The 23,444-nt window shown below is 44.0% G+C and overlaps 1 protein-coding gene across 1 annotated transcript in view; it reads right to left on the bottom strand.

The window, feature by feature from the left end:
• Positions 1 to 367: 367 nt before the first annotated feature.
• cntn4 (contactin 4) overlaps positions 368 to 23,444 on the bottom strand; it is a gene marked incomplete at its 3' end in the record, with an annotated part of 137,279 nt that continues 114,202 nt past the window's right edge. Inside the window, exons 12-22 of the mRNA XM_080001588.1 lie at positions 10,560 to 10,735; positions 9,322 to 9,442; positions 7,814 to 7,972; positions 6,668 to 6,817; positions 5,801 to 5,871; positions 4,623 to 4,857; positions 3,414 to 3,529; positions 2,341 to 2,527; positions 2,131 to 2,243; positions 593 to 761; positions 368 to 459 (exon numbers count right to left, since the gene is read on the bottom strand). Coding sequence (XP_079857714.1) covers positions 368 to 459; positions 593 to 761; positions 2,131 to 2,243; positions 2,341 to 2,527; positions 3,414 to 3,529; positions 4,623 to 4,857; positions 5,801 to 5,871; positions 6,668 to 6,817; positions 7,814 to 7,972; positions 9,322 to 9,442; positions 10,560 to 10,735 — 1,589 coding nt within the window. The remainder of the gene's footprint in view (positions 460 to 592; positions 762 to 2,130; positions 2,244 to 2,340; positions 2,528 to 3,413; positions 3,530 to 4,622; positions 4,858 to 5,800; positions 5,872 to 6,667; positions 6,818 to 7,813; positions 7,973 to 9,321; positions 9,443 to 10,559; positions 10,736 to 23,444) is intronic.

Genomic DNA, 23,444 nt, shown 5'->3' with positions numbered 1-23,444 from the left:
AAAGGCCAATTATCCAATTGATTCAGCAGATTCATCATCCATTAAAAAATGTACCCATACATCATCATACAAAACAATGCATATAAGAATTTTTTCCTTTTTTTTTTTAATTTTAGTTTTGTTATGAAAGCTACCTTTGGTAACAACGTAGTCAAGACATCTGCCGATCTCCGTTAGCCTTGCTGCTGCAGTGGGCTTTCTCAAGATGTCTTGTATTTGTATGTCTATTTTATTTTTCGAAAATTTGCCCCCTCATCCTTTAACATTTAACATCGTACTTTCCGCTGTAGAATCTCTAAACCCACGGTTCTAATGCCGGCGTTGAGCCGTCTCCGCTTCAGAGACAACATCTGCGACCTGCCGTTCGTCATAAAGATGTCCGCGCTGTGAAAGACAACGCTATTGTGCTGAGGGCAGACAGAGTGGAGACCTTGGATGCTGAGCCGATAGCATTGGGACCTGGAGGAGGAAAATTGTGAAACAGATATCAGACATTCGCATTCTATATGAACTGCTGTGTTGTTCATGCAAGGCCAGCATTGAGATACGTAGAGGCTAGGATAGGAAAGTGCTTTAAATAATGGAGATCCACCTGGTATTCTTGGGATGGTGATCTGCCGGCTGCTGCTGCCCTCCCCGCCCTCCCCGAAGGGCTTGATCTGGATGATGTACTCCTCATCGGTGGGCAGGGACAGCTCCACTGATGTGGTGTTGGTTTCCATCACATCCGGGCGGCTGTGCCGGTTCCTCTTGTACAGCACCTGAGGATGGGACATGGGCAGGTCAAGGGGTTAGGCTGGAGGGAATCCATGGCCTTTACAGTGAATCAGAGAAACGACAACACTTCACCGGAAGTCTCATTAATTTCTATGGAGAGTAGGAAACCAAATGCCTTATTCTGTTGCATGTATTCAATTTATTTGGAACACGTTGGAAGATTAGTCTATACACTATCACTAAATCTCTGTTTATATTATTGAGTTGTGTGTATTTTTGAGGAATGTTTGAGATGTTTCAATGAAGCAAACTACTTCATATTTTGAGCAAACTACTTCATATTTCGCTGTTGTACTGGAGAAGAACCAGGGGAGACTAATTGTCTCCATTGTTCTCCGGCATTTTTTTAAAGTGATGCGAAATCTGGACACGTACACTACAATGGTCACCATGGGGCAGGTTCCATTCAGATTCAGTGTAAATACGTCTTCAAGCCTTCACACTTCAATATTGTGTGGTTTCGAAAGAGTGGGGGGGGTGAACTTTTCGTTAAGCCTGTTTGTGGCAGTTTCGCCTGCCACATGCCATCCAAGTGGCGTATTCAGGGCCCTCTGGCACAGAGACTCAGACGATGGGGTTGAGAAAATACAAATTCATTGTGGAGAGGGGGCTTGATAGAACAAGCCCCAGAGCAGATCGACACATGTCATGACAAGGGCTCTTCTCCTGAGTGTGTGTGGGGATGGGGGTTTACCTGTTGCTCATTAGACCAACCAATGAGCAGCAGGTATACAGCCACACAGCCCCCCCCCCCCCCCCACTAAGCAGAGAAAATAAAATAATGCCTGGACTCTGACACCATTTACCATAGGTTACCATACCTTAAAAAATAAAACACTGGACTCTGAAAGGGGTTCCCATACCTCAGACCAACAAAATGTCTAACAAAATTTAACTGGCTCCCCGGAATAGCACGGCCCACCACCGACCCCCCCCCCAGGGCGACAATGCAGACTCCCCTCCTCGTTTCCGGGGTGTGGGGCCTTGAGCCACTGTGCAGGCTGGTGGAGGCGTAGCCAGGCTTGGCTGTTGCCGGGGCTGCTTGGAGGGATAACCTGTTGGCTGGGCTGCTGGATGGTCCCAGTTGTGGCTGCTGGGAGGAGGAGCTAGCTGCAGGAAGTTACCCGTGGTGGTTGCTGCAGCTACTTCTCCCCCGGTCCTCTGCTGGACCCCCTGTGTACTGCTGCTGCCAGTCGAGAGACTGTTCTACCAGTGACAGCCAACGAGCAACAGGTATACAGCCACACTGATCCTGCGCCCCAATTACCTAGACTCAGGATCAGTGTGGCTGCTCAAACCACACCATCGCCACACCACACCGTTACTATCTGTAAATAGAATAACCCAGCTTACTTTGTAGCCGGTGACCTCGGACTCGTTCTCCAGGGCTTTGACCTGCTCCCAGTTCACTATGATCTTGGAGTTTGATGTGTTCCAGATGACTTTAGCCGGCGGCTGGCTGGGTGCTGGGGAAAAGGGAGATGGGGAAACAGGTTCACATCTCAAAAAAAGCTAAAAAAAACAGTCCAAACTGCTTGTTGCAGTGATATCTCCAGAACTTACGTGGTTTCTTGGTGGTGACGTTGGCGGCGTTGCTGGGCGGGCCCGCCCCAGCTGTGTTGTACGCCCTGACTGTGACATAGTAGGTGGTGCTGCCCTTAAGCCCGCGGATCACGGCGGATGTCTGGTTCCCCGAGGTCCTCTGCACGCTGGTCGAGTCCTCCTTCTCGCTTCTACCCCAGTACTTCAGCTGGAAAAACAACAGGAAAAGGGCAACGTGAAAGCCTGAAAGCAGGCACTGTAAAAGCCTTCTGTTCTACCCCGTCTGTGAAAAAAAAACCCCACTGGGAATAGAGTGTGCAGTTGTTGGGTTGAGTCGCTGTAATAGCCACCCCCTCGGCAGTGTGTCACCTTGTGGACGGGCCACTCCACTCCACTCCGCTCCGCTCCACTCAGGCTCCAGTTCCACAGCTGAATGACCAAAGCTGCAGCCACGGCGCGAGAAAAGTCTTAAAAATAGATAAATACATCCCCGGCCATCAACTCGACAACAGATTTTCCCTGTCACCCGAGTGTCTGAGGCCTGAGATAGCCGCCATGCTCGACAGCACAAATATAATTTGTCTTTCCTCACTGGGACTGACCGTGGGCACTGCTGTTGACTTTGAGTGGTCAACAATTTAGACTTTGCTCGCACTTCATGCGATCCGCGGGCAGAGAAGAAAAAAACAAGACAAACAGAAAACGTGCCCCTTTTCCTCGTGTATTGAATTTCAATAATAATCGGTCAGAGAGAGAGCGTTTTTGAAAAAACCTCTTTGTCGCGTGTGTGGATTAGAGGCTAAACGCCAAGACCCCGGGTGTATTGCATCAGTCGGCTAATCAGCGCTTCACTAGTGTAACAGGATAGACGCCGCCGGAGCCCCCAGGCAAGGGGGACTGTGCTGGACGCATCACGCATGCAGCGGGCTATTATCTGCCGCGCCCAAGGTGCACGAGCTGCGAAGCACTCATCAATAATACAACACAACAAGATGCTGCATCTTGTGGCCCCTGCGCATGTATGCTCTCGGAGCACAAAAAAACAAACAAAAAAAGAAACCAAAACAAGGCTTTTTTTTCCCTTTGTTGCTCACCTCGTAGCCCAGAACCCTCCTCTTGCTGGCGTTCCAGGGCAGGGCCTTCCACAAGACTTCCACCTCTGAGGCAGTCAGGCTCTTGGCACGGACCCTGGTGGGCGCCCTGCCTGGCTCTGTTCAAAAGAAATCCGGATCAAGCGGGGAAGAAGAAAACAAAACAAAACAAAAAAAAACACACAACAAAAGAAAACAAAAAGCTACACTGAGCTTCGGTGATCAATGGAACTCTTTCAAAGTCTGCCGTGATGTATTAGAACCAGACAGGCAGCGCGGAGAATTGGGGACGTTCTGGGAGAGAAGCGAAATGAGGAGACGGATCTTGGTTGTTAGAGTAGATTAGTCGCTGTCTCTCGGGGGGAAAGTGGAATTACGCAATATCTCTAGTTACACTCAAGTCAATCTTGTTAGAAATAAACTATGGCCGCTGCATTTTGCCTTCGACAGAAGAAGTGCAGATCAGAGGGATTTTGTCAGTTTCGGCCAAGTACCTTTTGGTGTACAAGGTATATGTTGTGGTTAGCATTTGAAAAAAATATAAATGATCAAAAAAATTGCCCAATAAAAAAAAAGCCTAACTTACAAAAATAGCCACATATATATATTTTTTTTCAAATATACAAAAATACATAGAACATACAATGCGATTATATTCACAGGGGCATATCCGGCAAACATACGCATACTTAGTGAGACAAAAATAGACGTGACGAGCTTGAATCCCCCCATTGAATAGAAGAGTAGAGCCCAACAGGTGGATGCACGGGAGGTGGAGGGAGCACAGGAAGCAAAGCAAGCACTAAGTGATGATATGGTTGCGACAGTTACAGGTCGTGACAGCTGCATGACAGTTGCAATATTGGAAATACTGCTTTGTTCTGAGTAAAATCTGGGCTTTAGTGTGGTGCAAACGCACAGACTGATATCAGTGACGCATATTTACAAATATTGTTATTTACGAGAAAAAAAACACCTAGTTTGGTTTGCGGCAGCATACTTAAAAAAACAAAATACAGCAAGTGAAGCCTGCATGATAGTGTGTATGTTATCGATTGAAAATGATGAAAGCTTCTCGGGACATTTACACAGGAAAGAAAATGGGGGAAAAAACATGTGATTAATGCCTTCCATATACATACATGCATGACGATAGTTTTACATCCATTGATTGTTTTAATTTTAGAAAATTGCGAGCCGGGTGTTACCCACCGTCCTCGGCCGAGTAGATGGTGGCGACGGCTCCAAAGGGGCCCTCCCCCACGTTGTTGTACACGCCCACCTTGACATGGAATGGCGAGAAGGGCTGGATGGTCTCGTTCTTGAAGACGTAGCGGGACGCCTCGGCCGAGGGCACGGCCGCCTGCATCCAACCCGTGGCGCCGTGCGGCCGGAAGGCCACCACGTAGCCGAACCCCGGCCCGTTCTGCAGCTCCTCCGGAACGGGCTGCGTACGTAGCGCACACACACACACAAACACACAGGGACCAAAATGCAATCATCCACACCGGCTCTGGTAATGGCTACCTCCATTACGAGCGTGATGCCTTTACTCAGCTATTGTTAAGAACAGCGGCAAACCCACTCCCCATCACATATTTATAGCCGCTGACTGCTCTATAAATGAACCCCTGGAACTACCACTCCCAACCCTTTCGGATACATGCTTATATGGAGTAAAAAACAAAGCAAAACATTTGATTTGATTTTCTTTTTCACCTTGGGCTTTGCTCTGGGTTACAGCGACAGAGACTTACAGCGCAGAAATGTTTGGATAAAGATTTCTCCGAGTGCCAATTAAAACCATCAAAACACATCTGGCCTGCTGCCGCCTCAAACAGGAAAGTGCCCGAGGTGTCCTCCGAGTCGAGGCCAAATGAGCACTTTGTTAAGCAAGAAGTTAGACTTTAATTGAACCCTCGCGCACTCAAAACAGAGACACGCAATGCGCGCCGTGAAATTGTTCACAGCAGGCCGCCCGATGATTTCTGGCAGCCGGAATAAATATGAGCTTTTTGGGAGCGGGCTTGATTAGCGACGTTTTCCTTTGTCGAAAAGAAAAAGCAAATAGAGGAATGGCAAGGAGATAAATATAATCTCTCAGAAAGCAGTCGCTTCTTTCTTTTGGGGGGGGGGGCAGTTCCCGTTTTTTAATTATCGTTCTGAAGCCTCAAAAGGCGCTTTCCCCTCTGTCTTACCACCCGCCGGCGAACCCCCCACCGGGGTGACGACGGCAGTTAGTACCTCTCTGTTCTCAGAATATGAAATGCCGTACATTAAGCAGCGGGGCTTTTCATTAATGAAAGATGGCTCCTCAGAGAGTTTAGAGAACGTCTGGCTGGCTGGCCTCTTCCAAGATGGTCGACGCAGGCCCGGGCCCTTTCACTTACCTCCCATGTGATGACTAATTCCGAACGACTGCCGCCACCTCCGCTCACATTAGCCGGAGTGACCTTTGGAGCTGGAAAAGAGAGGTTGTTAAAAACACGTTAAATACGTTTACTGGACACAGGCCTTGTGGAAATGTTGCTGTGACAAATTTTACAAGCCACAAAAATATATATTTGGTCATCTAATGGAGCAGTATGGATTTTGGACAATTTAACTGGGCAATTTAAGTGTGAGGAAAATTCACTGGCATTGTCAAACTGGTGTTGAGGCAGTCTCTTACTCTACTTTATTTTCCTTTCTTTCCAGGTTCACTGTAAAATCTAAAACCAAAGAAGATTATTATGGTGGTTTAAATGTAATCCTAAGAGTTCCAACTACCAAAGTTTGTGTCGGGTCTCCTAACTAAAGTGTCTTAGAGTCCCAATGTCCAACGTTGGTGAAGGTTTGCGTCCTCCCATGTGAAAGAGAGTTGGCCCGGTTAGAGTCCCCACTATCAAAGTCGGTCCCAATGACAAAAATGGGAGTCTGGGAGTACCAACGACCAAAGCAGGTTTTGGGTTAGGGTTAGTCCTGTCCTGTCTAAGTGTGTAGGCCTATTGTCAGCTGCATTTTAACCTGTAATTATGTTTTTTCATCTGTTCATTTCTATGCTTTGAATGTCTTTGAATGTCTTTCATGCCTTATGTGAAGCACTTTGACTTGCCCTTGTGTACCAAATGTGCTGTACAAATAAATCTTCCCTGCTTTAATAAATAAAATGCACAAAACACTACAACATAAGGCATGAATTGTGTGTAGGATTACTGGATATTACTATTAATATCTCTGACTAGAGATATTTGTCCGTCCATGGTGGCGGTACGTACAGGTCTCCTTGGTCCTCGCCTGCTTGGACGGCTTGCTGGGCTCCCCAGTCCCGATGACGTTGCCCGCCAGGACTCGGAATTCGTACTCCACCCAGGGGCTGAGGTCTATCACTGTAGCTGTCAGCTGCCGGCCCCCCACCTCCTCGGGAACTGGGCAGAGGGGAGAAGGAACAAAAAAAACAGTAAAAAACGTTCCCTGTCAGCATCCGCCTACTCGCCGTCCACGCGGGCTGTTTTTTTTTTGCGGGCTGTGTCAACTTGGCTTCAACAGTATATTGCTGTCCTCAAGGCTGACAGGCCTGCTGAGCCATCCAAGTCCACAGGTGCACAGGGACAGGAGGAACCATGCACAAGGACACACACACACACACACACACACACACACACACACACACACACACACACACACACACACACAGACACACACACACACACACACACACACACACACACACACACACACACACAACAAACCAAAGGCACATTAAAGGGCAAAGTTAGCCTAAAAAAAAGCTTCAATTTCAAAATCTCCAAAGGCAGTTGTTATTTAGTTCTTTCCATGAGTTTACTGATGTCATGACTATAGATAGAGATAGATAGATCGATAGATAGATAGATAGATAGATCGATAGATAGATAGATAGATAGATAGATAGATAGATAGATAGAAAAAATGGCAGTATGTAACAAACCTAAAAATGAACGAGAAGATAGCAATATTTAAAAAAATAAAATATAGGTTTATGGAATTACAAACCTAATAACTAACAATAAACCCAAAAAATAAACCTACAAATAAACAAGGGAGCATACGAATTTGGCAATCTACAAGAAACCTAATCATAATCAATGATAAATCTAAACCTTGAAGTTAAATTAAGTTAGAAAAAGTTGTATCGAACTGGGTGATACAAGCAGGTGAATCCTACACACAACTCCTTTAAACTTTAATAAGCCAAATCTGCATTTTTTTAAATTGGTTACCGTCAGACTCGGGGGGGTGGGGGGGTTAGGAAGGAGTATCATAACGGAGAAGTAAATCAATTCCGAGGACGATGATTATGGTGGTCAATAGTCAGAAGAAAAAACAACTGTATTTCCGATCGTTTTCATATTCCCCCCGGGGGAGTGGGGGGCTGGATGTACCTGTGGTGACGGCCTGCCACCCCAGGGAGAAGGGCGTCCGGGCCTGGATGGTGTACACTGTGATGGGGCTGTGGTTATCGGGCCCGGGCCTCCAGGACAGCAAGGCGGTGGTGTCAGTGATTTCATCCACATGAATGCCGGTGGGCGGTCCCGGGGGTCCTGGCAGGTGGGTGGGTGAGGGGGGTGGGGGTGGGGGTGAGAGAGAGAAGGGGAGATGTAGTAGGGGGGGGGGGACAGTCAGTCAAAGCGATGGAAACATAGAATGTAAATTCAATAACACACACCCACACCCTCACAGGAAGCACATCGCGCTAGTCATATTGACGCGAAATCCTCGGCTAGCGGCTCAGAATTACGTCGACGGTGGATGTGGGTGTGGGTGTGTGTGCGCGCTTCTTAATTATTTATCCCCCCCCCCAACTCCATCCCTCCATCCCTGAACCCAAAAACGCAGACCTTTCACTTCAGTAAAAGTACAAATATACCGACACCAAATGAGTCTCATAAAAATGAAAGTGCCACACCGATCTTTCTACTGGAGTAGAAAACATATATAAGAAGTTGGTCTTAAATTTACTTAAAGTATTAAAAGTAGGAGTACTGGTCATATGTGATGCCTTGATATAACAAGTCTATAACCTATAATACAGTATTAGTGCAGTGATACATAGTGATTCTTGGCATAAATGCAAGCCAGTTTGGTTAGGAAATAACTAATTGTATTTTTATAGAATCTGGATTCGTTCTGACACTGCATTCCACCAAAATATTGTTTTTTGACAGAAATAAATAATAATCCTGTGAGAATGCCGTACATAACTCAGACTGACCGACCCTTCTCATCCTGGCTTACTGTTCACCGGAAGTCCTCCCTTGCCCACCGTGCATTAAACCAACAGAGTCAAATCAAGCGACTCTTTTTACTGAGTGACTCGTCAAGAGTCTCAAAAAGAGTCGTACCTTTCATCACGAGTGGAACTCGCGCACTACAAACAACAACCAGAGCGGACGCTCCGCTGCAGTGACAGCTGCGCAGTCAGCACAATTTGTCATTTGTCAGGTGATAGGCAAATTGTTTTATTTTTAGGTTATTTATTCACATTTTTTCTTAGAAAAATTCACTGCCTTGGTAGTTAGTGTGCAAGTGTGCATTCTGAAACGATTTCGACCGTGCATTTCTGATTATGGATGCACCTGGTCGCAGCAGTTCTGCTTATATACTTAACAAAAAAGAAAAAAAGAAAAAAATGTAATTATATATAAAAAAATGAAATACAATTCAATATATATATTCTACTATATATATATTTATGGCAGAACATACAGGACAGATACTTGAAAAATGTGCTTCAGTCAGGTAAGAAAGTACTGGTGGGCACGGGTGTTGTGTTGTGTTGAATTCCGCTCACAGCTAAACACAGGTTCCATCCAGTCGCTCTTCAGTGTTGGTCCGGGGTATAGGCTGTAAACTAGACTGTATAGATCGTATGACGTGGTACTTGCTTTACCTCGGACCACCAGGTCAGCCGCTATGGAGATGCTGTCCACCTTGGTCTGCACGGCGCACGTGTACTTGCCGGCGTGTCCCAGCTGGATGTTGCGGATCATGATGTCTCCGGCGGAATGCTGCTGGAGTAAAAAAAAAAAAGAGAAAGGACAAAGATATTGTAATTCAGCAGCGATACGAAAGAAAAGAATCGTTTTCACGATATGGATTTTCAACTCTTCAGTCCGTCGTTCATCACGTAGCCGCCGTCTCTGTATTCCGAGGGGGAAGGCCACACGTGTCCCCTGGTGTGGGTGTGCATGTCACTTAATCATCATGATCCTGAAGCGAATATATTCATGGCAAAGAAGAAATGAAAAAAAAAAGGCTGCAAAGTTTTAATGTGTGTGTGTGTGCTTTCATTATTTCAGCGATTTAAAAAAAAAAGCAGGAAAGATAGATGGTCTAACAGCTCCTTCGATTGCAACAATAGTCTTTTTTTTTTTTTTTCTAAAGCTCCTTTTTATTCCTATTTCTAATTGCGCTCCCCCTTTGCCCACATTATGATTTAATCAGCGTCGAGTAGCAGCGGGGTCTGCTACTCTGCTCAAAAAAAGGGGGAAATTAAGACGTGGCAATCTCGCGCTGCACAATGGAAGGAGGGAGATTTTATCTTACAGTATTTGACGTGTGAGCGGTTCGCAGCTGAAAAGATACTTCATTTACGTCTGCCATTTTTAGCATTTTAATCAACAGTAGTAAGTAACAAAAGAAAGTATGGTGGTAGCGTTCCTTTGCTTTCCTTTCCTCTCCTTTGCTTTCCCTTGCTGATTGTATATGTAGATTTATTTCTTTAAAAAAATAAAATTAATCAAAAATAAATCCCACAGCCACTGCGACTGAATCTATTAGATGCAATATATTCAATGCAACAGATTTCTCCGAAGGGTACTTTTGGGAAGAAAAAAAATCAATGGCCGTCTGATAGCGTGGTTTTCAGCGAGAGTGCATAATGAAATATTAGCGCTCCCTGGCACACCGCTGTGAAACATCGCTCTCCAATCGCTCACCGCGGATCCGCAGCGGCCCTGACAAGGTGTGTGTGTGTGTGTGTGTGTGTGTGTGTGTGTGACAAATAAACCTCTTGAATCTTGAATCTTTTGTGTGTGGGGGGTCACAATGTCACAATTTGTAACACTATGTCATCATTTGTCAAGACGGCGAAACAAAGACGACGACTTGAGAATGATTTTCACTCACTCCGCCCACTTTCTCGAAGTAGCCGCCGGGGCTGTCGAAAGGGATGAGCTGCTCGTTGAAAAACCAGGTGAACTTGAGCTCCAGCGAGGGGTCGTGGGTCACCTGGCACGGCAGGATCACGCTCTCGCCCACCGTCACGTCCAGCACCGACGGCGGCGTGACAATGGCGGTGGGCTCTGGGAGGAGAAAGAAAGAAAAAAAATGACAACAACAATGAACAAAAAAACAACAACAACAAAATAAACCAAAGTAAAAAAAGACACAGCTCTAACTTTACTTCTACCCAAGCCCTACCCCAGGCCACCCAGGTATGTTCCATCCACTCCATTTTCCATCTCCATTTTACTTTGTTTTCTCAAGATTTGAAGTTGTTTTTGTTATTTTTATTTGTTATTAACATGCTATAACAGATGTTGTTTGGCACCTATTTGTCATTATCGCACTAAAACAGATGTTGTTCTGTCATTGTCATGCTGTAGCAGGTTTATCGCACTGTAACAGATGTTGTTTTGGTCATTATCATGCTGTAACAGATGTTTTTGTTATTATACCAATATAACATATGTTGTTTTTGTCATTATTGCACTACAACAGATGTTATGGTCATTATCATGCTGTAACAAATGTTTTTGTTATTATACCAATAATATATGTTGTTTTTGTCATTACTGCACTATAACAGATGTTGTTTTTGTTATTATCATTCTGTAACCATGTTGTTTTTGTCATTATCATGCTATAACAAATTGTTATATCACGCTATACATATGTAGTTGTTTTGTCATTATCGCACTATAACAGATTATGTTTTTCTCATTATCATTATAAAACAGCTGCTGTTTTTGTCATTATCATTCTGAAACAGATGTTTTTTATCATCGAACAACGTCTGTTATAGCGTGACGACAGAAACAATATCCGCTACAGCGCGAAAATGACGACAAGAACATCTATAATAGCATGACAATGACAAAAATAACTTGAGATCTGGAGTAAACAAAAGAAAATTCCTAAATTATCAGGGGAAAACAGAAACAAAAAAAATGCGTGAATACATGGCCTTTGAGGGTTTCCATAAACACTCGCTTCCCTTCCCCAACATTAACATTCCACACGCCAAATGGCTCCAGCGCAGCCGAGCCCTTCCATCATCCTTATAGATATGTCAGCCCGACTTAATAGAAGGATAGAACGGGACAAAGCACGCATGGAACTGAGGATGGGGAGGGGGAGAGCAAAAAAAAAATAAATCTACAGTAACACTCCGACAATGGCTCGTCGGATGGGCGGTGGTGGGGGTGTCACCCCCCCAACCCCCCGCCCAATCCCCCTCCTCCAAACCCAAAAAGGAGCTCCCCGCATGCCACTGTCAGCTCATCCTTCTGCCTTGGAACTCCCCAAATCCCACCCACCGCACCTCGCAAATCCCCCAAAATCACACACCACTGCAAGGGGGGAGGGTGAAGCCCTCCCTGTGCCCGTGCTGTAACATGAGAAATAAGTTGGGGGGGAGGAGTGTTAGTAGATGTACGGATGTGAGACCGAAAGGGTATGAGAGAGAGGACGTGCGGGTGTTGGCTCGCCCTCCGGGGGGCGCCGTGATTACTCGGTTTGGAGGAAAAAAAATGGCCGCTGCGGAGGAAAGCGGACTAATTCAACGATGGAAAATGACTGAGTCCAGTGCAGCCTTTAACGGGAGGGAATCCAACAGCTTCCTTGTATCAGGGTGATTTGTGTCATTTATCTGCTGGGTTTTCTGAAAACAGGGCAGGAGCACTGGTCCTCTCATAAGGATTTGAGAATGTTTTTGTTTTTTTTTGTTCCACAAACTTGGAAAGAGTGGGTGAAATAAACCCCCCCAAAAAACATGCTCTGCTGTGCCGACAAAATAATGAGAGGGTGTAGAAAAAAAAAATGAAATAGCAACGCGTATAAAAGCACAAAATGGGGGGTCTCTTTTTGCCCTGGTGCTGGACCTTTTGAAGGCGTATTTTTTGCAACACAAAGGATACCAGAGAGCAGCATAGCTCCAAGACAGTAAAAAACTAACAACAACAAAAAAACCTCATACCTTTCAGATACATTAGCCTCCAGCTTCTCAAAGTAGAATGAAAAGTTGTATTTTTAAAATCTTATCTTTCCAGGTTAAGAAAAAAACAGGGTTCATTCTGGAATTACAAAAAATGAAATTCAAGTATAAGCAAATATAAGCGATTTTCAATGTGATCTTTATTAATTAAAAAAATATATAATCTTATTCTCGTATATATATATTTTTAATGTCACTGTCATCTACTATTACAGTATACAGTAACTGTCTATTTCCAAGAATGCTGGATTAAATTGACATCATCTATGTCATAAAAGTGATGGAAAATGTTTATGACGGTAAGATTTGAATATCACAACCATTAGGAATATCACAAGTTATCAATGATCTCTGTGTTTTTCAAGGACTTTTTAAGCACTTCAGCACAAAAGGGGGCTATTGTTAAGGTATTCCACTATGTCAACTTCTGAGGAAGAAATTCAAGCAATTCAAGCACCTGAAGGACCTAAAAAAGATACTAATATACTACTACTACTATTACTAATACTAATACTAATACTAATACTAACAAAGTATGGAACAGTCAACGCCCCCGAAAACAGACAGACCTCCATATTGTTTAACATTTGTTGCCTGCGTTGTGGCTCTCCGCCGCCTCGGGGGGGATTTGTTGTGACGATGGCGTTGGGAATATGTCTCCTTATTACCCTCCTCTGTCATCGCTTGTGCTTGTCTATGGATGATAGAGGTTTGGTCCAACACACACCCACACACCCACACACACACACACACACACACACACACACACACACACACACACACACTAGCCTGATGTGATTGATACCCGTCCCTGTATAATGCCTTGTTACCTTACCGGGCGTTATATAATTGAGCAGGGGATGGGGGATTATGTCGGCTGTCTCAGGGAGAGGTACGTGTGTGTGTGTGTGTGTGTTTGTGTGTATGTGTGTGTGTGTGTGTGTGTGTGTGTGCGTGTGTGTGTGTGTGTGTGTGTGTGTGTGTGTGTGTGTGTGTGAAACACAGTAACAGTTGAATGAATGACCTCCCTCCTCCCTCGGCTGGGTCCCACCACCACGCCTTCACTCTGGGTTTCCCTACTGTTTGCGAAAAGCAGCGGCGGCATCATCTGTGGTGAGGTTAGTAATGCGCAACCCCGACTAACCCCCCTCTACTACGGAGCACAAAGGGGAGAAAGACCCCCCACCCCTGTGGAGAAGCCTTCACAGCCGTAATGGGCTGAGGTGGGATGTGTAAACATATAGGTTGGCAATTCTCCCCATCGTGCAGTATGTGCAGCGTAAGCTTGAATAATGTATGTGCAGTCGTGTGTTGACACCATGTGGTCCGAGATGTATTTATTATATTTACTTTATATATATATATATATATATATATATATATATGTGTGTGTGTGTGTGTGTGTGTGTTCGTGTGTGTTTGTGTGTGTGTGTGTGTGTGTGTGTGCAGAGCCGCCACCACCTCCAGCAACCCTTCAAGCTCAGATCCACATGGCCGCTTCATCGCTAATGCAGGCTTCAGGGAAAGGGGAACCAAAAAGCACCTTTCTCTGGCTGGTGAATGGTTTTCACCGGCGGGTCAATGCTTTCATCGTCGAAGAAGTGGAACAATCGCTTCCTATCTCGGCCAGGTGCAGGTTCAAGGCGCCTATTTGCCGCTCTTTTTTATCTTATGCGCCATAATCCGCCATCGTAATCCAGAAGAACACATTGTACTTCACACGTCGTAGTCAAACAAAGTCACAACTCAAAGTGATTTTTTTGTGATTTATTGTCATAAACCGCAATAAATAATCATGTGATTAATCGCAATAAATTGCAATTTTTTTAGTTTTACTCCAGAAAACAAATATTTTTCTTAAGAGGTAAAACTGTCAAACTGAAAATGTGTTTATGGCGTAAAAAAAATAACGGCGTGAAGAATGTATTGCCTTAATGCATTATGAACCTGTTAACTTTGACAGCCCTAACGTACAGTAAATATAAAGTAAAAATGAACTCCATTTATGTAAATAGCTCAATTAGATCAAGAGTATATCAAATAGGTATAGGAGAAAATACAGTACGTGTTTACTTCTTCCTGCTCCTTTTTCTACATGTATACATGTTCTTTTTTTAATGTTTCTTTCTTGTGTTTCCTATCTATAGTTTCTTAAGTGTCTGAAGTAAAATAAAAAATATATATATCAATCAAAATCTAAATTTCAGACAGCAATAACTTCAGTGCCCTTTGCATTTCTCGGTTTATTCGGCTTGTTTTTTGTGGGGCACATTTTTATCTTTATCTTAAATCTAAATGTAAAAACCTCCTATTGTCAGGGACCCTTGTGGGGCAATTGTAGCAACAAATGACAGTTATTTTCATGGCTACAAAAGAAAAAACACAGGATCTCAAGGACAAACCTCAGCAGTGGATGAAACCTTGGGCTGCGCAGACACTCGCAGGCCACTCTCCACGCTGTATTCATATTACCGCCAGTGACACATCTGCAGCAACCTGCTGTTATTGACAGATGGCTGCTCATTAGTCCCTTCATACAACTTCTGGTTCCAAAAGGAAGGTTTTGGAATGATATGGTGCAAAATTTTCTTGCACCAAGTTTGCACCTTTTTGCATCCGTTTTTTGGAGAGAAAAAAAATCATTTGAAAGTACAAAAACATTTAAAAAGGTCCAAAAGCCTATGGTTTCCTCAGTAGATAAATTAGTTAGATAAAAAATAACCTTTTTTCACCTGAAATCATGACATTTTCCATTGTCGGTGATCAGGTCTATAACTGCTACTCAAAGCCTTTTTTATCACTATTATGAGCTTGAATTGACAGATATCGGTTGCCTGCTTCAAAGATTGAAGTCTAAGACTAGCGTACAGTATAGGAAATTCTTCCTTGTATTTGTATTTGCAACTATTTGGAAGAAACTCCACTAAGAAGTCCAACATCTGGTTTAAACATGCCAATCTTTGGAAACATGGCCACCACCTCAAAAGGTCTCCATATCCGCGCAAATGACCACACTGACCCTATTGCAAATCGCATTCACATTTTAGGGGCTTAAGAGTATTTCTTCGAGGCTCTTTCTTCGAGCCCAAAATCATATCGAAATTGCCAAAATGGGAAAGATCTGCCATACCAAGTGTAGCTATTCTACCCATTGCTGGGGCTATTCTGCCCAATTCTGCCCATTTGACTAAATGGCTAAAATCATACTGTGATGTTTGGTGTTAAGTTGGTAAAGTGCTTTGAACTATTCATGGCAGATAGAAGCCAACAACGGTACCTCTAATATGCATGTGAAATAATTACACAGTGTTCACATCACAAAAAGATTCTGCATGGATACCAAGACTGGAACCAAAGCTAAGCAAAGCAAAATGAGTCCTCCATCCAGTCCCAGTGAGAGTAGAGGAAACCCTCATGGACACTCAATTAATTGCTACGGACTGACCACTTGATGCTACTCCTCCATGCACACTTTGTGACATGTAATACAGGAGATTATCTACAGCGTCTTGACGTAATAATCAGCTTACGTTTTACTTTTGGTGCTCTAAGCCGCCGAGATGATGTCGGGCTGAGTTTCCTGAATGCAGCGTTATTGGTATTTTCCTAATTAAATTGAACGCAAACCCTTAGGCTACTTAAATTCTCCCTCTGGGCTCATGTTTGGGTACCGGCTATACATAGTCATGCAGAAATATATCCTAACCCTTCAGGAACTCTGTCACATATAAAACAGAAAAATGAAAAAAACAAAAAAAGACTTGCTTGATAATGGAGAGCAATAGGAAATTGCAATAACCTTAATCATTTAGTTCTTCAATACAACCTTTATTTTGGGTGGTTCTGTATCCACACCATAAGAAATTCATTGACATCACCAATTTTCAACTGGGAAATACTGCTTACGCTAACATCTAGGCACTAAATTCAATTAGGAATAATAGTTCTGCATTCAGGTCTCTCCTAATTAACGATGATTTCAGCACCAGGCACTGTCCACCCCTGCTCCAGTCCAGCATGACTGCCATCACGAATGAAAGGAATTTATTCTGATGGGGGTCACTCACTTTGCTGGCTAATGCAATACATTCATAGAGGCTTCATTCATTTAATATTTTTTGGGGATTTTGCATAATCAGATTTTATGTTGCATAATTGAGCTCACTCTACAGTAATACAACTGGGTTTAGGAAATTTAAAAAAATGCAGAAGAGACAAATTTCCGCATAAAATCAAGGCAAAGTCAAAAGGGCACGTCCAATGCACACTTATGTTTTGTCATTTGACATTTTTTTATAGGATTGTGGACCATTTCTATTTTTCTCAGTTAATTTCTGACAAACAGCTCTTAGATTTACTGAAGACTTACTAATTTATATCATCTTTATTTATTTTGCCTTATTTGAGTTTGAAGCATCTGTGCTCTACTGCTCATCACTCCCGGCGAGGTGTACAGCAAACATACTGTAGACATACTGAATGCTCCAGAAATATTGGAGTGATGAGCTTGAATGAATGAATAGAACAATAGAGCCCAGCAGGTGGATGCAGGGGAGGTTGAGGGAGTACAGCAAAGCAGGAAGTCAAGCAAGCAGCAAAGCAGGTAGGGCAGAAAGGATTGGCTGCTTAAGCCGTGAAAGCATGTGGCGCTGTCAAGTTGTCTGAAAGAACTGGCTCCACAAGCTACACAATATTTTGGTAGTATTCTGTGTAAACTCTTTGGAAAAGATGAAATTCTCCTCCCGTGTGTTTTTACAGGCAGCTTAGTGGAAGATGCTGTGTTTTTTCGGTTGGCCAGGTAATCTCTGGCCCAAACATTTATTCCAAAACACCATCCAGAAGGTTTTAAATGGTTCCTTTTAGACTGCAACACCCTTTCCAACAGATTTCTAGCAGAATGACAGTTTTATTTTCCTGTAGTTAGTAGCACAGACTTTAATCCAGCCTTCAAAGTAGCTTTGATGTCGCCATTGTACCAAACAACTAAACATTTGGTGTAGTGCCCAAATAATGTGTTTAAATGCATGCGGATTCCAATAAACAGTACTATAATTGTTCAAGCCTGACAAGGAATGTCACAAGAAACAATATTTTGGTGCCAAATGAATGCCAATTGTCAGAAAAAACTCAACCCACTAGTTTTCTACTGCATCAGTTGAAATCAGTGACATCTAGGAGCACTGCAAAAAACACAGTTACACTAAAATCTACCCACCTCATGCTCCCAACCCCAACAACCACAAGAATCGCCTGTGAAAGCACTTTGACTTTAAGGCAGATGGTCAAGGGACGATCATAAAGGTTGAAAAATTCAGTCTGCACATGGTGCCGTTGACCATTTCACAATAAAAAGAGAAACACATCAAACCCACATCAAACCATATCCAAATTTATTGTCAGATTCAGGTACCATTTAATTTCATGTTCACCTGACATTAATGACAAGAGCAGTGTTTCCCAATCTTTTTTTTCGCCACCGTCTGGGCACTATTAACAATCACTGTGAGTGAAATACACATTTTAATCCAGCAAAATGAATCATTTTGACAGAACTAAAAGATTTTTGTGCAAATTCCATTCAGAACTAAGAGCCGAACTGACTGTTCTGACTCTCACTCATCATTCAGGAAGTCCTCCCTCGCTCATCACATATCATATATCTAACGATCAGCAACAACATTTAAACAACCACGAATAACCAGTAATATTGTGTAGCTTCCCCTCGTGCCACCAAAACAGCTCTGACCCGTTGAGGCTTGGACTCCTCAAGACCTCTGAAGGTGTCCTGTGGTATCTGGCACCAAGCCGTTAGCAGCAGATCCTTTAAGTCCTGTAAGTTGCGAGGTGGGGCCCCCATGGATCGAGCTTGTTGTTCCAGCACATCCCACAGATGCTCCATCGGATCGGAACCTAACCCCAGCCATAAAGCCAGAAAATTTGATTCATCCGACCAGGCCACCTTCTTCCATTGTACCATGGTCCAGTTCGGATGCTCACGTGCCCAATGTAGGCGCTTTTGGTGGTGGACAGGGGTCAGCATGGACACCCTGATCCGTCTGTGGCTATGCCGATCCATACGCAGCAAGCTGTGATGCACTGTGTTCTGACACCTTTCTATCATATCCAGCATCAACTTTTTCAGCAATTTGTGCTACAGTACCACTTCTGTAGGACCAGACAGGTTGGACTTCGCTCCCCATGAGCCTTGGGCGCCGATGACCCTGGCGCTGGTTCACCGGTTGTCCTTCCTTGGACCACTTTGGGTAGGTACTAACCACTGCATACCGTGAACACCCCACAAGACCTGCCGTTTTGGAGATGCTCTGACCCAGTTGTCCAGCCATCACAATTTGGTCCTTGTCAAAGTCTCTCAGATCCTTACGCTTGCCCATTTTTCCTGCTTCCAACAGACCAACTTCAAGAACTGACTGTTCACTGGCTGCCTAATATATCCCACCCCTTGACGGGAGCCATTGGAATGAGATGAGCAAAGTTATTCATTTCACCTGTCAGTGGTTTAATGTTGTGGCTGATTGGTATATATATATATATATATATATATATATATATATATATATATATATATATATATATACACTGTATATATATACACACACAGTATATGCCAATAGGATTTTATAAAGGCATTCCTAATATTCCAGCCAAGAGGTTACCAATTTAGCAAATGTCCGCATCAGTCCTGATTTCATTTTTTTTCTTCACATTAAGAGTACAGATACTGTGGCATTGAATTTAGATGAAGATTCAGGATGATACGATTTCATTATCCCCAAAGTCCCGTTAGACGAGTCAATCAGTGTTATAGGCCTATAACGACCTGGATGATTCACAGACTCTACGTGACCCCGGACAGAACGTGGCCGTAAAGTTCCAGCTAGTTCATGAGAGTTTTTGTGTGGAGCCTGAACGATTCATGTCCTTGGACGATTATCACTGGTCAAGGACTTTCAAGGATCTATGCCACGATGTACAGATGCAGCCACTTAGAAAGGCCGGCTGGGCCATGTTAGGGCCCAGGATTTTGCCTGTAATAAAATCCCCCCTCGATGACGTAGTGAATGCGCAGGCGCCTGGGAACGCCCCCAAGTACGAATTATCACCGGGAGGAGCAGCGGTTATCAAAGCTGAAAAGCAACTTCAGTATACAGTATACTATATATATCTTGCTTTTGTTTAATGAAAAATATACATGTTTTGGAACCGAACGCAGTGTTTCCTCTATTATTGTACAGGCCTGGAGGGCCACCAAGCAAACGAGAACTTTTAATGGAAATCTTTTTTATTCGAATTTAAAGTCCATTTATGCTATTTAAACACATGTAGAAACTAGGGATGTTAAAATGTGCTGACTAAATAACCGACTGTCTAGATGTCAAAAATCTAAATCGAAAATCTTTTTTTTTTTTAATGGCCTATTCAAAACATTCTAAAAACGTCACTGTTTTCCAAAACACCCTATTCAAAACGTTGAAAATAAAATGAAAAAACGAACAGTACTGTTCTCCAAATGGGCGAGGGAGGGACTATGCAAGTGTATACGTACAGTATATGTCAATCAGCCTCAGTACTTAGGTTTTCTGATTCTCAGAAACAAGTTGCCAGTGGGCAGGTGTTGCAGGTTACTCTACATACAGAGTTCAAAACGCCTTTTCACCCTTTAAATGAGTTCACTTGGACAGAGCTCCGGCTACGTCCACTGCGATTTAAAACAAAAATGCTTTTTTTTCCCAATGCATTTCTTTTGTCAAGGTCAATTTTATCCAAATGGTGAAAGTGGTGAAAGAGCAGCAGCAGAACAGTCCAGACCATATGTCTTATAAAGAAAACAAGACAGACCCCCCCCCCCCCCCCCCCCCCCAGCTGGATTGAGTTATAGAGCTGTGCGATAACTCTGCTGAGCTCAGCAAGCCTTTTTATTTAGCAGTATCTTCAATACAACCATCCTTAAGTGCAGAAAAGAATGTGGTTGTGGCCGATCAGACCACAGGCTTCTTTTTGGGGTGAAGTGGCTTCGTAAATTCCCCTCCTGCTTCTTGAATGGGGGTGGGGTTGCCAAAAAGTTTGGAGCTCCGCCGTCCCTAATTATAGAACAGCGAATTCAATCGCTGCAGCTCATCTCCGGTGTAATTGAAATGCAGAGAGCATGTCTATAATCACGTCCAATTAATCTGCTAAATATCCCCCCCAGTGTTGGAATAATGGGAGACGTTAAGGTGGGTTTATTTGTTGTGACTGTTCTGTCCCCGGCTTTCCCGGGTGGCTCTTTATGCAGGGGGCGGGGAGGCGATGAATGTTTCTCGAGGTATTTTTCAGTATTCATATCACCACCAAGTCATTTGGAATAAACCACTGTCATCGCCCATGAGAGGCTGCTCCCACAACAGAAACAACCCCCAGCCCTCCATCCCCTAAACAGGTTTCCAATCCCCAATGAAAGAGTGCAAATTACCCTATCCCATTTTCTAAACAATATCAATTGTGACAGAGCGGTGCGGAAACGTTTATACATCAGGCCAGAAGGAAGGTAAAAAAAAAGAAGAAGAATCTAAACGCTTTCAGATATGGTGGGAGCCCAGGAAGCGCGTCAACAGAAAATGTAAAATAGAAGCCGCTATTCCCTTTCCACAGCAATAATCAAGTGGATGCGCATGGCTTTCTGGTACGGGTGGGAGACAGATGGGAATGTTGTTTCCTCTGGGCTTGATTAGAAAATCACGTATAGGCCATTGAACAGAACCAGCTGTGCCAAGAGTCAGGCTTTACCAAGCGGCAACCATTACGGCTGAGTGTCAAACTGCCGCTCCGCTGTTGGCCACAAGGTGTTGGCTCCAGAAAACCTCAGACTCAATGGAAAATTGAACATCAAAAATTATTTATCCAGACTTGAGGGTCTAAATAGCCAACTTTCCATCTTCTAAAGGACATCTTGGTTGTGATTTCATAAAATATCCCTCATAAAAAAAGATATTTAAGCGTGAAGAGGGGTGTAGCAGAGTTCCCTTGATTGACAGGTCTCTCTTTGTATCGTGGTTTCACTCGACCCGCCCCTCACCACACCAAGACCCGCCGCCTGAATTTGGAGCATCCTGGCTCTGTTTCCTGCCAAGAATGCGACGAGTGTAAACCGAAACTCGAGCCTTCAAATCGTCTCACGCCCTATGCTACATAAACTTTTTTCTGCAGTCTCTTGGTGGGGAAGGTCTATTTTACCTTCCCCACACATCCCGCGACGCACACGAACACACATTTGTGCACGGCCGATACTTCCAAGCTGTTTTCATTTCTCCTTGTGTGACAAACGGGCGAAAGGAGGTTTGCCTGGGGGCGCCAATTCTCCTTGCTCACAGACCTCGCAGCAGTTAGCGGCAACATAATGCGCCGGTTCTATGCCTTCATATTTCTTGGGTTCAATTAGGCCCCGGGTCTATAGCCATCGCGATCGTCGGGGAATGACGGTGCCACAAATTGGAGTAAGCAGTGAGGCACCAGCATGAATCTCCTGGTCACGCTGTGACATCCGTCTTTTATAATGTAACAATAAAAGGATGGTGAAAGTATCGATGGTGATTTTCAGAACATTAGAGCTTCTAGGTGGCTCCAAAATAGAGTCTTGTTACACGACGCCGCGGTGTCCTTCCTGTGAAAACGAGATCAGAAGGTTTATTTTCCTCCCCCCTTCCATTTCCTTGTGTTTTTGATCACGGCAAATCAAGAGTGACGTCAATCAACGCTTTGCCCCGCGCTCCTTCAGATGTCTATATACACGGCATCTCAATATGAGAAGCCGCCGATCCGGGGTTGCTACAGAAACCTCTTGACTTTGGAGCACGAGGAAATTCTATTTGAGCTGTTGACGGCGCATCGGGGAAGTCTCTCACGGGTGACTGCCGCAGACCAGAGGGAGGTGTCTTCTTCACGAGCTACAAGGCTGCCCAGCCTCCATCCCAACTTCGAGGGAGCCGAGGCAGGAAAACAAATAAGCAGAAACGGTTCTCTTCGGGGAGCTGGAAAGGCCTCGAGAATGTTCTGTAAACAGCAATAGTTGATTTAATATTCTTCGGGCGGCGCCAATCGATTATTCACCAGATCGATTACTCGGTCGAATGTTTGATGAATTAGATTCGATTGTTTGGTTGATTAGACCTTCAGCCGACTGAGGAAAGAACACAAATGCGCAGGAGCCATATTTTATCGGCGAGCTGGAAAGGCCTCGGGAATGTTACATAAACAACGATATTCCATTCAATAGTCTTCCGGCGCCGACGATTATTCTTCAGATCAATTAATCGGTCGTTTGTTTGATGAATAGAGTCGCGCTGTGCCAATGTAGAGGCCGACTTTGAGAAAGTAGAGGAGAACATATACGCAGAGGCGAAATTTTATCGGGGAGCTCGGCCTTGGGAATTTTTTACTGTATAAAAGGCGATATTCCATTCAATATTCTTCGGGCGCCGACGAACGATTATTTTCAAGATCAATTAATCAGTTGATTGTTTTATTAATAGGGTCACTTCCTATATATAGATGTACCATTAACATAATAAGATATCGATGGATCTGGAGGGAATTGGTCTTGGGTGAAACGTCCGAGATATTGCTTTTAAAGAATACAAATACATAGCCGTGGCTGCCGGTGCAAGTACTGGAATACACCGAGAGATACATGTAAATCAATAGCAAACTTTGAAATATGAGGTGCACCCCCCTCCTCGCCCCACCACCCACCCACCACCCACCGCCACCCCAGAATCCCCCTTGGACCAATACGGCGGAGA

Source organism: Zeus faber (genome assembly GCF_960531495.2).
Source record: "Zeus faber genome assembly, chromosome: 5".
Classification (NCBI taxonomy): Eukaryota; Metazoa; Chordata; class Actinopteri; order Zeiformes; family Zeidae; genus Zeus; species Zeus faber.
This window is presented reverse-complemented; position numbering and strand designations above follow the sequence as displayed.